This window comes from Nilaparvata lugens, unplaced genomic scaffold (genome assembly GCF_014356525.2).
Source record: "Nilaparvata lugens isolate BPH unplaced genomic scaffold, ASM1435652v1 scaffold5546, whole genome shotgun sequence".
NCBI classification, from domain to species: domain Eukaryota; kingdom Metazoa; phylum Arthropoda; class Insecta; order Hemiptera; family Delphacidae; genus Nilaparvata; species Nilaparvata lugens.
Window position 1 is genome coordinate 6,193 of NW_024091361.1, and position 13,888 is coordinate 20,080.

The window sequence follows — 13,888 nt, forward strand, 5'->3', positions numbered from 1 at the left end:
TTTCTCTCTCTTCTCTTTTATCTTTTTTCTTTACACTTTTTTTCATTATCGTGTTGTTGTTGACTGTTGTTATTCTTCCTCTCCCTCTCCTTCTTCTTCTTCTTCTTCTTCTTCTTCTTCTTCTCCATCTTCTTCTTCTTCTTCTTCTTCTTCTTCTTCTTCTTCTTTTTCTTCTTCTTCTCCATCTTCTTCTTCTTCTTCTTCTTCTTCTTCTTCTTCTTCTTCTTCTTCTTCTTCTTCTTCTTCTTCTTCTTCCTTCTTCTTCTTCTTCTTCTCTCCTCCTTCTTCTTCTTCTTCTTCTCCTTCTTCTTCTTCATCTTCTTCTTCTTCGGCTTTATCTCTTCCCTCTCTTTCTTTTACTCTTACTCCTTCCTCTTTCCCTTGTTAGAATACTAACTCAAATATTTTTCTGCATCGATCAGTCATTTTCCTTTCATTTTTCATACTCTTCATCAATTTCTCACATAAATCTATGATTCAATATACCAATTATCTCATAGTCCTTGAATAGTTCGATATTTGCCTTCTTAATGGATATGATAATCGGCCTCACAGCCTGCTTTCTAGGAGAGGCTCATCTTCTAAGTCGTCTCAGAAATTGTTTTTTATGATCTCCATCATTCAAGAAAGCGTTCCATTAATATTTTGTTACGCCACATTTGATGTGATGTCAATCATATTCCACAACATTCAAATTTCACAATCCGTCTCTACCACTTAACCTCATTATCCCATCTAAATACAATGTCTATCATCAATGTACAATGAATAATTATACAGAGTGAGTCATATGTATGGGAACCCTTCAATAACTTGGAGACTGTTGTGGATATAATACTGTAACATTCAAGATAATTTGTTGGTCAAATACTCTACCTTTTGACGTACAACTGAATTTCAACCCCTCATATGGAGGTGAACTAGGGGTTGTTACTCGAATAGTTGGAAAATAAACACCCATTGTGTGGTACATCATTTTCAAGGCGTTTCTAAAGCAAGAAAGATGATATCAATAAAAATGTTCTATGATGATTGTATCCAAAATGGCGGCTGATTGTAGTTTTAGTTTTAAAAGAAATAATTGATAAAGTTCAATCAGCCGCCATTTTGGATAAAAGTAACATAGAACATTTTTATTGGTGTCATCTTTCTCGTTTTGAAAAGACTTTCAAAATTATGTATCAGACAATGGGTTGTTACATTCAAAATATTATTTGAGTTACCCCTAATTTCTTTAAAAACTAAAACTTCAATCAGCCGCCATTTTGGATACAAGTAACATAGAACACTTTTATCGATGCCATCTTTCTCGTTTTGAAAAGACTTTCAAAATTATGTATCAGACAATGGGTTGTTACATTCAAAATATTATTTGAGTTACCCCTAATTTCTTTAAAAACTAAAACTTCAATCAGCCGCCATTTTGGATACAATTAACATAGAACACTTTTATCGATGCCATCTTTCTCGTTTTGAAAAGACTTTCAAAATTATGTATCAGACAATGGGTTGTTACATTCAAAATATTATTTGAGTTACCCCTAATTCCTTTAAAAACTAAAACTTCAATCAGCCGCCATTTTGGATACAAGTAACATAGAACACTTTTATCGATGCCATCTTTCTCGTTTTGAAAAGACTTTCAAAATTATGTATCAGACAATGGGTTGTTACATTCAAAATATTATTTGAGTTACCTCTAATTTATTTAAAAACTAACATTTCAATCAGCCGTCATTTTGGATACAAGTAACATAGAACACTTTTATCGATGCCATCTTCCTTGTTTTAAAAGGGCCTTTGAAATGATGTACCACTCAATGGGTGTTTACATTCAAAATATTCGAGCTACAACCCCTAAGTCACTCCCTTATTAGGGTTTGAAATTCCTTTGTACGTCAAAAGGTGGAGTATTCGACCAGTAACTTATCCTGAAATTAACAGTATTATATCCACAAGTCTCCAACTTATTGAGGGGTTCCCATACATATGACTCACTCTGTATGATACTATGTGGAAACATGTTTGAAACTGTACAACCAAATCTATCGATTTCAAATTGAATAATAAATTAAGAAGAAATATCGAGTGTAGTACGTACAAACTTGTGAAATTTTCGTATCGTAATAAGTAACTATTATTCAACGAAAATCCTAAATAAATGCTGTACATCACCCCGAAGACTTCTGCTACTGCAGACATTGACAACAGGGTTACCAGCTAGATGGAAATTCGATGAGAACTACTATCCAAAAATAAGTAATACTAACCAAATAATTTTGGATAGTAGTTCTCATCGAATTTCCATCTAGCTGATAACCCGGTTGTCAATGTCTGCAGTAGCAGAAGTCTTCGGGGTGATGTACAGCATTTATTTAGGATTTTCGTTGAATAATAGTTATATATTAATTAGCATTTGAATAAATGCATTCTCTATTTAATTTCATCTGTAACTGGTTGGCCGCTATGGCTTCGTATAAAATGAGCGCTGCTATCCAGAGATTGTCAGTTTGGTGTAAGGGTAAGCATTCCTGACTAGCAATTGGGAGGTACCGGGTTCGATTCCCGGGCTGGCAACTAATTTTTGGATAGTAGTTCTCATCGAATTTCCATCTAGCTCTTAACCCTGTTGTCAATGTCTGCAGTAACAGAAGTTTTCGGGTGATGTACAGCATTTATTTAGGATTTTCGTTGAATAATAGTTATATATTAATTAGCATTTGAATAAATGCATTCTCTATTTAATTTCATCTGTAACCTGTAATAAGTATTGTGTAATGGCTCGAGGTTATGCTTCTAATCCAAAGTAATATTCCAGGTATACGAAAGTAATATACAAGGAAAGTACAAAGGAAAAGTTAGAAATTCCAGGTATCCCGGATTCATTAGCAAATTGGGGAGTGAGCGTTTAAACTTGCACATTGTAAAATTAATGAGACAAGTCAAGCTGTTCCTGCCACATAATTAAGGTAATTGAGACAATGGCGTTACTGCAACTCCATCTGAATCACAGATCACAGCTCATCCCTTTACTACTCTAATTTCGATGACATTGGAAATGTGATCGATGTACTTGATTGGCGTGTATGAGTACTCTACTCAGCAGCTGTAATCCTGTAACCGTTACAGCAACTGAATCACTGTTTAGTTGAATCTCCGTTCTTTGTTACTCGAATGTCGATGACATTGGAACTGTGATCGATAACCGTTGATTGGCGTTATTGGAGAGGTATGAATAGCAAATCACCGGAAAGCGTGTAGGACTAATTACTCGATAATTGGATTGTTGAAGTGCGGATCGGGGCATGAACGCCGCTTAGTGGCCTAGTTGCGTTCAAAGAATCAGATATGCTAATTTATTGCAATTGTAGTGATTGGGGGTGAGAGGGCAAGAATTACAATGATTGTCACGATTCGATCCGACGAATTAAGGTTGAGGTTAGAAGAAGTTGATATTAAGCAAAGTTGTGTAGTTGAACATGATGTTTGGATAGAAATTTCGGATAACTTGGCATCTGATTGAATATTTGGAATAACTTGAAATAGGACTTCGGCGATACCTTGGAATTAGAATGAGTCATTAGTAGTGTCGAACAATCGAGGATTGTTTGAAATTCGAATTGAGTTGAATATATTTTATCAATCTGCTAATAAAGCGAATTGATAAAATATATTTAACTCAATACGAATTTCAACTTGAAACTTGGATAGGATTTCGGCGATACCTTGGAATTTCAATGATTCATTAGTAGTATCGAACCAAAGATCGAGGATTGTTTGAAATTCGAATTGAGTAAAATATATTTTATCAATCCGCTTAATTAGCTCATAATGTACTTCAACATTCTTGACTGTGAATTAAATAATCAACTGGAGGTGATTTCAATAACTAGGACTACTGCAGAAGGGTCAAAATGATAAGAAAATCAAGAATACCATAGACAAGCGGCCTCAGTACTTATTTTGTGTTGGCAATAAGATGAGACCTTATTGAAAAAAATACCATTTCAAAACACGCTGCTCTCTCCCTCTATGTAGCTAGTTTTTCAGTTCAGTGGTTTCCGGCACATCATTGATACTGTAATAATTTCATGTTTTAATATTATTAATATTATTTGATTTTCCACTCTGTTCTCAGCTCAAAAACTATCCAAATTCTGAAATATAATATTCAGTTCTCTCTTTTCTATTCTCTTTCTTCAAATTAAACGACCGAATGTTTCCAAATGTACAAATATTTTGTTTTAATATTATTAATATTATTTGATTTTCCACTCTGGTCTCAGCTACAAAAACTATCTAAATTCTGAAATATAATATTCTCTCTTTTCTATTCTCTTTCTTCAAATTAAACGACCGAATGGTTCCAAATGTACAAATATTTTGTTTTAATATTATTAATATTATTTGATTTTCCACTCTGGTCTCAGCTCAAAAACTATCCAAATTCTGAAAAATAATATTCAGTTCTCTCTTTTCTATTCTCTTTCTTCAAATTGAACGACCAAGTGGTTCCAAATGTATAAATATTTTGAGAACTTTCATATTGAAATCCAATCCACCAGAAAAAAATCCCAATGAACTAGCTTTCTTGTGTTTCCCATGATGTGTGCATTAATAATTGTGATTTTTTCTTTCTCATTTCTCTCTCTCTCTCTATATATATATATATATATATAAATCAAACAGAAAATATTTATAAATAAAAATAGAAATCCAAGTACCCTTTTCAAAATTGTTTACTCAAAACATGTTTCGGCTACATAATGCCATTATCAAAAGACAAAAAATATGGATGAATTAAAGGAAACACAATTTATTTCATTAAACAGAATTCTCAGGAAACAAGAAACAGCAAATCGCCTGCTTCTATCCTCAGATTTTATCTCATTCGTTATCCAATTATTCAAATTACTCAATCCAAATTTATATTTACGTCAACAAATCCTTTAAAAAAAGCAATCGGAAGTGAGTCTCATCTAATCTGATTTAATTCACAACTGATAGCCTATCTCCTCTTTTTATACCCTCCTGAGTTTCTTTCACCCTCCTATGTTTTCCTTCACACCTCCTCCTTCGCCACCACCATCCCTTGCTTTCACTCCACCCTTACGGCATCTTCCCAGACAGTTATGTGCTGCAAGGCCCTGAAAAATGGTCGTTATAAAGGGGGTGTGAGAAGGTGCTTCTCTTTTCCAAGCAATAAGAATCTTATCTTAGATCAGGGCATCACAATTCCTTTATGCTAAAGTAGGCCATTATCTGAGTGTTGACTTTTAATAGTGTTGGAGACTGCTTGAAACCTACAAAAAATGAGGTCTAAGAGAGCTCCCAAGCTATAACAATTTTCGATTCATTCTGTGAGGATATTGAGCACTTAACACTCTGTTAGCTAGATTTTCCGAAAATATCTTACCATTCCTTCCTTTACGCCTCATGTCTTCCTTTACGGACCCAAGAGTTCTATTATTTCCAGTTTTCACAGCTTTTTCTACAGTTTCCAGATATACTCAAACCTAATAAAATATGTTGTGTCTAGGTAGTTGAAAAGTAACTTTTGAAACGGTATACTATGAAATTCATCGACGACTCACCACCAAAATTTAAACTTAGTCACGAGCCACTGAAACCTGACAAAATTTACAATCCGACTGATCATATTTCAACATGGGGTTCTCTATTCTTTATTAATTCATACAATAAACACATTATCAAATTGATAGGGATAGAAAAAGTAAGGTAACCTTGTGCTATTCCTCTCCCAAATTCAGAGAAGGTTACACATAGTCCCAAATAGGGTTGTCTTGTAGTTGTTCACTTCACATAATGTTCAGTACTTAAATATTTCCACAAAGTCGATTTTTTAATTTAGATGCTCCAAATTCAAATTATTATTTTTAAACATTGTTGTAAAATTTTATGTGTATTGATTTTCGGAACCCTGGAAGTTGGTGGTCATATTATTACAATACTGTCTTAACCCTTATGGTTAACTATCTATAAGATTAGACAAAATGAATTCTATTTACAATTTATACAATTTTTCCACAAGTAAACACCAACAGTCTGCAAATGTTTCAGGAGTTCTATTAAACTGTTAAGATTTGAATTCTAATTTGAATTAATTGAATAGGATTCATTTAAAAGAACAATTTTGATTACAGTCTTAAATTCAACATCCATTCAATCAATATATGTGTATTTCCTTTTTTAGCAGCACCTGTTAGCTTTGGGTTCTCTCCCTACTCCATGTCTTAATTTGTCAGAAATTATTATAAATCATTTCATGGTCACATAATTATCCATAATCCCATAAATTTAAACATAATCTGCAAGATTTTTTAATCTTTGTTTTCATTGCAACTTGTAATACTTTATCTGTTCTCAACTTCAATTAGAAAAATCGGATTACAAATATGAGAAGTAAATAATTATAAGTGGAGTACTCTTGTGAAATAACTGGTTATTCGAACCAATAAAACACTAATATCACAGAATACAAATAATTCTGTATAATATGTGCTAATATCCAATCCCATTACAGTAAATAAGCCAGTTACAAGTGCAATGGAGTATGGCATATCATTCGTTTGAAACTTTTTTAGCGTGACGTTCCTTGAATTTTTCATGAGTTCGAAGTTCGAATACATATTTTCATCGTTTATCTGCGCTGAAAGGGATGAATTTATTCAGAGCGAGTTGAAATATTATATCAACTGGTGAATTATATATTACAGAGTAGAGTAGTGCAAGCTGAATCATGCTGAGGCAATGAATTTACTCTAGTTACAGTTGAAATATCATATCAACTGGGAGATTAATTTGGTAGGGAGTAATCCCTTGATTTTTTATCTCTTTCTCTCTCTCTCTTCCACCCTCATTCTACCTCTATGTTTTTCTCTGTATTTTCTCATATCTTTGTTATCTGACTTTCTTTTTCGCTCCTCCACCTTCTTATCTTTCGCTTCCTCGTTTACTCCTTTTTATCTCTTTAACTATTCTCTTTTTCCTTTATCATCTATCTACTTTCTTCGTTATCTTTCTCTTTTTTCCCCTACAGTCTTCTCTCTAGTATTTGTTTCTATACCTTTCTGTTCTATTCATTTGCTGTTCTCTATCATCATCTTTCACTTTTTCCTTTTCAGTCGTCTCTCTAGTATTTGTTTCTATTCCTTCCTGCTCTATTCATTTGCTGTTCTCCATCATTATCTTTTCTCCTCTTCTTTTGATTTTTTCTGTTTTGATCTTCACTTTCTCAACTTCTCTCTTTTTGTTTCTCCTTTCTTTCCCAGTCTTCCATGTTTTTGTCTTCTCTCATTATCTTTATATTATCTTTTATGTTATTCTTTCCTTTTCTCTTGTTGATGTTTCTTTCCTCTACCTGTACCTTTTTCTATTCTTCTTCTTCCTCAAATCTCGAATTAATCTAGCTCTCTTATCTTCTCTCATCCTTTACTCCCCATTCTTACATCCCTCTTTCTCTTACCATTTTTCTCTCGCTTCATCACATACTCTCTCGTTGTGCACTACGTTTACCTCGATTCCGCTTACATTTAGAGAGAAATATCATAAAAACGTAATTAGTACCCGGTCTTTCTGTCGCTCTATCCCTTTCTCATCGTACTCTATGTTTCAATCTACTTTGCTTACTACATTGGAGGAATAACATAGAAAAATAATAAGTACTACTCACCAGTGTCTCGGTACCATCAGAGATAACAGAAATAATCTTTATCATCTTAAGATGACAGGAATAAACTATAGTTTTCTTTACTCTATGGTACCACTATCATTATCCTTCTCCATCACATCCCCTCACTCACTCTCTCTCTCTCTCTCTCTCTCTCTCTCTCTCTCTCTCTCCTCTCTCCTCTCTCTCTCTCTCTCTCTCTGAGAGTGTTGATGGGAAGGATATTATTTTATATCCTTCTTAAAGAATCGACAATTATTTGTTGAAACACCGTCGATTTATGAATTTACATTACAATTTTATATTATCGTTATTCTAATTGCATTTAATCTTTATTCTCTTTGATTAATTATCTATACTTTTTAAAATCCGTTGAATAATTAGCATTACCGTCATTTAATGCAAATTAGTGTATAAGCCAGTAAATATTATAACAAACATAAAGAAAGAAATCTAATCTAATCTCTCTCTTCCATTTGTTTTCGCCAGTTGACTTCTGTTCTGTGACTTGCTTGGCATCAGTTCGCCTCACTCTACACCATCCATTAGCCCTCTCACTTGATTTACTCGGCTGCATCGTTCACTACTAAAAGCAGCGTATAATGGGGCTATGAGAAAGTTTTATCATCCGTTTCAATGCAGAGATATAAATTATTGAATTCGTTGGTCTCTCTCTCTGTGCGCGGGAAATTCTTTTTGCCCTCTGAAAAGTTGGAGACCCGAGAACACGTAAAGTAGCAACAGCAGTTATATTACCTTTGGCGGTAAGTTTGTTTCGGAAGTTGCAATTTTCCTAATGGATTCATGCTGTTTGCTGGCAAGAGCCGCTATAAACCTGTCTGGTCATGCACAATTTCGCTCAACAACACTTTCAATGAATACCAACCTACTTGAATTGAATTAAATACTAACTTCAGTATGCGAGACATAATTACAAAAGCAGATACATCATTTTAACATAATTTGATTGTATCCCTGTGTATTGTCTACCTCTTTGGTACCCATATTAATTTGTAACATTTACTGTGATTGAAATATTCTAATATCGCACTATTAGATAAACTGATGAATTTGAATATTAAATAAATAATATTTCATTTGTTCACGGACCAGCCATACAAATACAGAAATACAGTAAATAGAGATACATGCACAATTATTCTATAATTCCAACAATAACCTCCAATAGAAATGAATTCTAAAGTAAAGTGTCAGTTCGTGAGAGAGCACGATTTCACTCTCTATGTCTGTTATAAATGTCTCCACTCCATGTGGATTATCAAACAATCAAGACTTATAGAATATTACTGCATAACTGAAAATTTATAACATTAAATATTCTATCAAGATATCAATGAAATAATTATAATTTAAATAAATACTTGAATAACACAGCAAGCAATATAACAATTATAGATCAAACAATACTTCAAAGCATATTACCAAAATTTACAGGAACATTAACATTTCATTTACTACTTTGATTGGTACAGGTACTTTAGGACAGGTACGTTACTTAATAATTTCAACTACAAGATTTCAAGCTATTGAATAAACTTACAGGCATTCTAATGAGCATAATGATGGTAGTTAAGTCAGAACGAATTAATTGATTTACAATAAGACTACACTAAACCTGGGTGGAAATTCAATTTTTCAAGCCAAACAAAATGTGATTAATTTACTTGAGGCATGCAATAGCAATCATCACACATATTTTATATGAGTTACAGGAAATCCCACTTGTGAAATCACGTACTCAAGTATCAACACTACAAATCAAGAAGCGAATATCAATTGCTTTTACTACTTGAAGGAATTCTCTATTTATTTTCCTCTCACTCAAATTTGATAGAAGTAAGTAGTGGAGTTTTGAGAGAGCTGCCTAACCAATAGAAATCGAGGGGTGTGGCCTCCCCCCTCCACCCCCCCAGCCCCAGTCGGCCATTTTGGCCCCGCCCCCAGCCAATAGGAATCAAGGGGCGTGGCCACGCCCCCTCCACCCCCCCTGCCCTAGTCAGCCATTCCCCTCCACCCCCCCTGCCCTAGTCAGCCATTTTGGTACGGCCCCCTCCACCCCCCCAGCCCCAGTCGGCCATTTTGTCCCCGCCCCCAGCCAATAGGAAGCAAGGGGCGTGTTCAAAATGGCGTCCCCCTTCCCTAGTGCCCCCACCACCCCAACCAATAGGAAGAGGCCATTGTAGCAGGTGTCCATCTCCCCTACCCCAGCATGGGTGTGTTCAAAATGGCGTCCCCCTTCCATAGTGCCCCCACCACCCCAACCAATAGGAAGCAGGTGTCCATCTCCCCAACGGTTCCCCAGCGGCGGCCATCTTTGTTGTAGCAGGTGTTAACTGACATCTGCTGCCCCAGTTAACACCTGCTTAATTTGCATATTAAAAATATCCCCACATTTAAAATCTTTAAAATCTCTCAAACTACTACTAATCTATTTCCCAGTCATATTTTTTCTTTTTTTTCCTGCATCACTTGGTCGCCTATCACTGAACATTCTTTTCAAAAACAACTCTTGCACCTGATCAGAATTCAAATTATGTTGTACAGCTTCACTCATGTCAAAGATGTACCTCTTTTTTACATTTGTGCAATCAAATAGTATGAAAAGTTGAACAACTGTTCATTAAATATTTCTGAAAATCTTCACCTTTCATAATCATCTGCATAATGTCATCTTTTAGCTTTTGGTGAGAAGCTGAATTTTTTTCATCAAGTTTCTTTTGCACATCAGCCACATAATATTGAATGTTGATTCTAGATTAACTACTTTCAAATTATAATCTTGCCTGTTAATAAAGTTAAGTTTATTTTGTGCAATTAGATTGTCTTTTAATTCTTTCAATTTAGTTTCTAGCAAATCTGTATCAACATGTTTTAAACAATTGTTTTTACTTTGTTGTTCACATAATGTCTTCAATTCGTCTGATTTCTGATCAAACAACGATCTACTAACATACTTTAGCTCAATATCATCACTAATTGATTTAGACAATGTTTTCAATTGTGAATCGAAATACTGTTTTTGTTGTGCTATCTCCTTCAATATATCAGACATTGAATGCAATTTACTTTCAAACACTTTTTTAGTAATTAAATCAGACTGTAGTTTTTGGAATATACTAGTTGATATTGCAAGTAATTTGCTGTCTAAATATTTCCTATCTACTAAATCAGATGATTCAGTTTGCAATTTAGTGAATATATTTGTTGATATTTCAAGCAATTTACTGTCCAAGTATTCTTTGTTAACTAGCGGTGATGATTGATCAGTCTGTAGTTTTTGTATTATACTAGTTGAAACTTCCTTTAATTTACTATCCAAGTATTCTCTGTTAACTAGCGGTGACAATGGATCAGACTGAAGTTTATTGAATATATTTGATGATATTTCAAGCAATTTACTGTCCAAGTATTCTCTGTTAACTAGCGGCAACAATGGATCAGACTGAAGTTTATTGAATATATTTGATGATATTTCAAGCAATTTACTGTCCAAGTATTCTCTGTTAACTAGCGGTGACAATGGATCAGACTGAAGTTTATTGAATATATTTGATGATATTTCAAGCAATTTACTGTCCAAGTATTCTCTGTTAACTAGCGGTGACAATGGATCAGACTGAAGTTTATTGAATATATTTGATGATAATTCAAGTAGTTTACTGTCTAAATATTCTCTACTTGCTGCCACTAATGATGATGATGATGCTGCTGCTGCTGCTGCTGCTGATTCACAACCACTGTTTAAAACTAATGGTGCTGTTGTATTAAACACATGATGTGTCCTACCAAATCGATCTATTGTACTACTCACTGCAGTGGCGGTGAGTCGATCTCCCCCCTACACGAATGTGCGCGTGTGATTGTTTTTGCTAGAGTTCAGTCACACCTGCAGCACTACTGCTCCAGACAGCGATCTTTCTTCTTCTTCTTCTTCTTCTTCTTCTTTAGACGGATGTTGTTTCTGCCGCCTTCTTCTTCTTCTTCGTGTTTGACACTGAGCTGAGCGACGCTTGTTGAACTGGTTTCATTAATAGCTTCTTGCTCCTCGCTCTCTCTCTCTCTCTTTCACTCTCACTGCTGCGATCAATCTGACGGAACAGCAGTCCCGCCGCTAGCCGCGTTGCTGCTATCAATATCTTCTCTTCTTCTCTCTTCTTCTATTAAATAATGACCCCACGCTTTCGTATCTATACCGTTTGATTCAATGTATCTTTTTGTGTCAAATGGTGATAATGCAACTTTGGCACACGATATTTGATAAATATCATGCGAATAACTGCGTAATTGTGAAAAGCATTCACGTTGAACTAATCTATCTGTCAGGCATTTCATGTACATGTCATATCTTAGTTTATTGTTTATAATTGTTCTTGCTACGCCTTTAGCTGCGTGCTTGCTAAACTTTTCATAAGAACTAACCTTAATACTACTATTATTACTATTACTATTACTACTACTACTGTCACTACTACTGCTTAGTACATATTCAAAACTGTAAAGTTTCGCACGAAGTCCACAAAAAGCCGTAATAATTCCCGATTTTAATTCATCTTTAAATGTGCCAGGCACACCATGGTTCAATTGACTATAACAACAATGTGTGACAGGATAAGCACTTGTGTCAAAATGTTGAAGATTTTGTTTGATAACTGCATAGATATCGTCCGATTTTATATGGTATAGCAACGAGTCTGTATCGGTCATGCACAATTTAACACAGCTTGGATCGAACATTTTCAAGAAAATGTTGTAGTGGAAATTGAACATTGTAAATTTACTCAAATCAAGAATTGAAAAACCGGCATAAATTGGACGATCTAATTTTATTTCTGTTTTACACATTTGTACAGCGACAATGTCTTTGTCAAACACAATCCATTGTTTACAGCTTGGTTTTGCAATCAAACTTTCCAATTTTTTCTGACAAGTGATTAGCCTAAAATCTATTCTTTTCCTATTATTCTCCATCAACTTTCCGAACAGACTATTTGAAAGAAATTTAAAGAGGGTACGTTCAAATGAATTTTTTGCTTCCTTTCTCAGTTGTGCATTCAAATCAATAAACGGTTTAAGCCAGTACGACTGATGAAAAGCGATTACTCTATGTACAGCAGTCAATTTCATGCCCAAGCTTAAATAAAGTTTCAAATTTCTATAGTGGAGTACATATCGTTTACGATTATAAAGGGTGGCTAAAAGACGTGATGACGCGGCGGCGGCGGAGGCGGTGGGAGACGGGCGGCGCGCGGCCGCTTCTCTGCGCAGAGCAACAGTGTTGTCTGTTTGATATGGAGAGAACAGGTTGTAAGGCGGCTGATCTTTTAATGGAGCCAGGGGGAAGCTGTTATGTAATTGGTGTAAATTAACTGGATAGGACAGGTCTGCTTCAATTATATAGCCAGTCTCGGCTTCATCGTGTATGCTTGTAAAATCGCCTAAAGCCATAATTTCATTTTGTGATAAAAATCTGAAATTTGATTCAGGTAGCTTGTAGGCAATCATTGTATGTGCGTATAAGCTTGTACAATCAAGATAGAGCAAAAAACTATTTTCAATAGCCGGGTTATAATTTACGCCCATATATTTATTGTTTGCGACTGCATGACGGTGGGGAATAACTGATAGACCAACGCGTAAACCAGATTCTATGAGCAAGTTCATATCAGCATTGCTAATTAATTCTAAACGTACTTTAGTCAAATATAACATTGCATTCAATGAAAAATGCGGTAACGATACAAAGTGTGATACATCCAGTTTGTAAATTGTAAAAAATACAGTCCTAAAATTTTGAAAAAATCTGCCAGCAGTAAGCAATCTGACAAAAGGTAGAGATCATGATATTCACCCAATGAGTTTATGTTAAATTCGCGCCAAACTTTCTGCGCATGCTCATAATCGTCTACTTGCAATGCTGTATTATTAAGTGTGCTGTAAAATGAGTCAATTGCCGGCAATTGCTGTTCTTCAAATTTTTCAGCATCTGTTATGTACTGATACGGGTACACGCCTTTACGTAGTAAAAGTTTTTGTTGATTTTTATTGTTGAATATTTTACACATTACTTTGAAATTAGTATCAATGTTTTCTGTATCACTTGCAAGATTGGCAACAAGTGACTGTAGACTTGAGCTTAAGAATTGATAGCTGTCAAGGAAACGTACAACGCGATCTATT

The 13,888-nt window shown here is 34.8% G+C and overlaps 1 protein-coding gene across 1 annotated transcript; it reads right to left on the reverse strand.

Annotated features, from left to right (window-relative positions):
• Positions 1 to 242: 242 nt before the first annotated feature.
• Positions 243 to 7,449, reverse strand: LOC120356023 (UPF0329 protein ECU05_1680/ECU11_0050-like; the record flags this gene model as incomplete). The annotated part of the gene is made up of 4 exons (XM_039444800.1): positions 7,388 to 7,449; positions 6,931 to 6,984; positions 6,811 to 6,868; positions 243 to 347 (listed from the first exon to the last, which is right to left on the reverse strand). Coding segments are annotated over exons 1-4 (279 nt in total), but the record flags the coding sequence as incomplete, so codon positions are not given.
• Between the last annotated feature and the right edge of the window lie 6,439 nt (positions 7,450 to 13,888).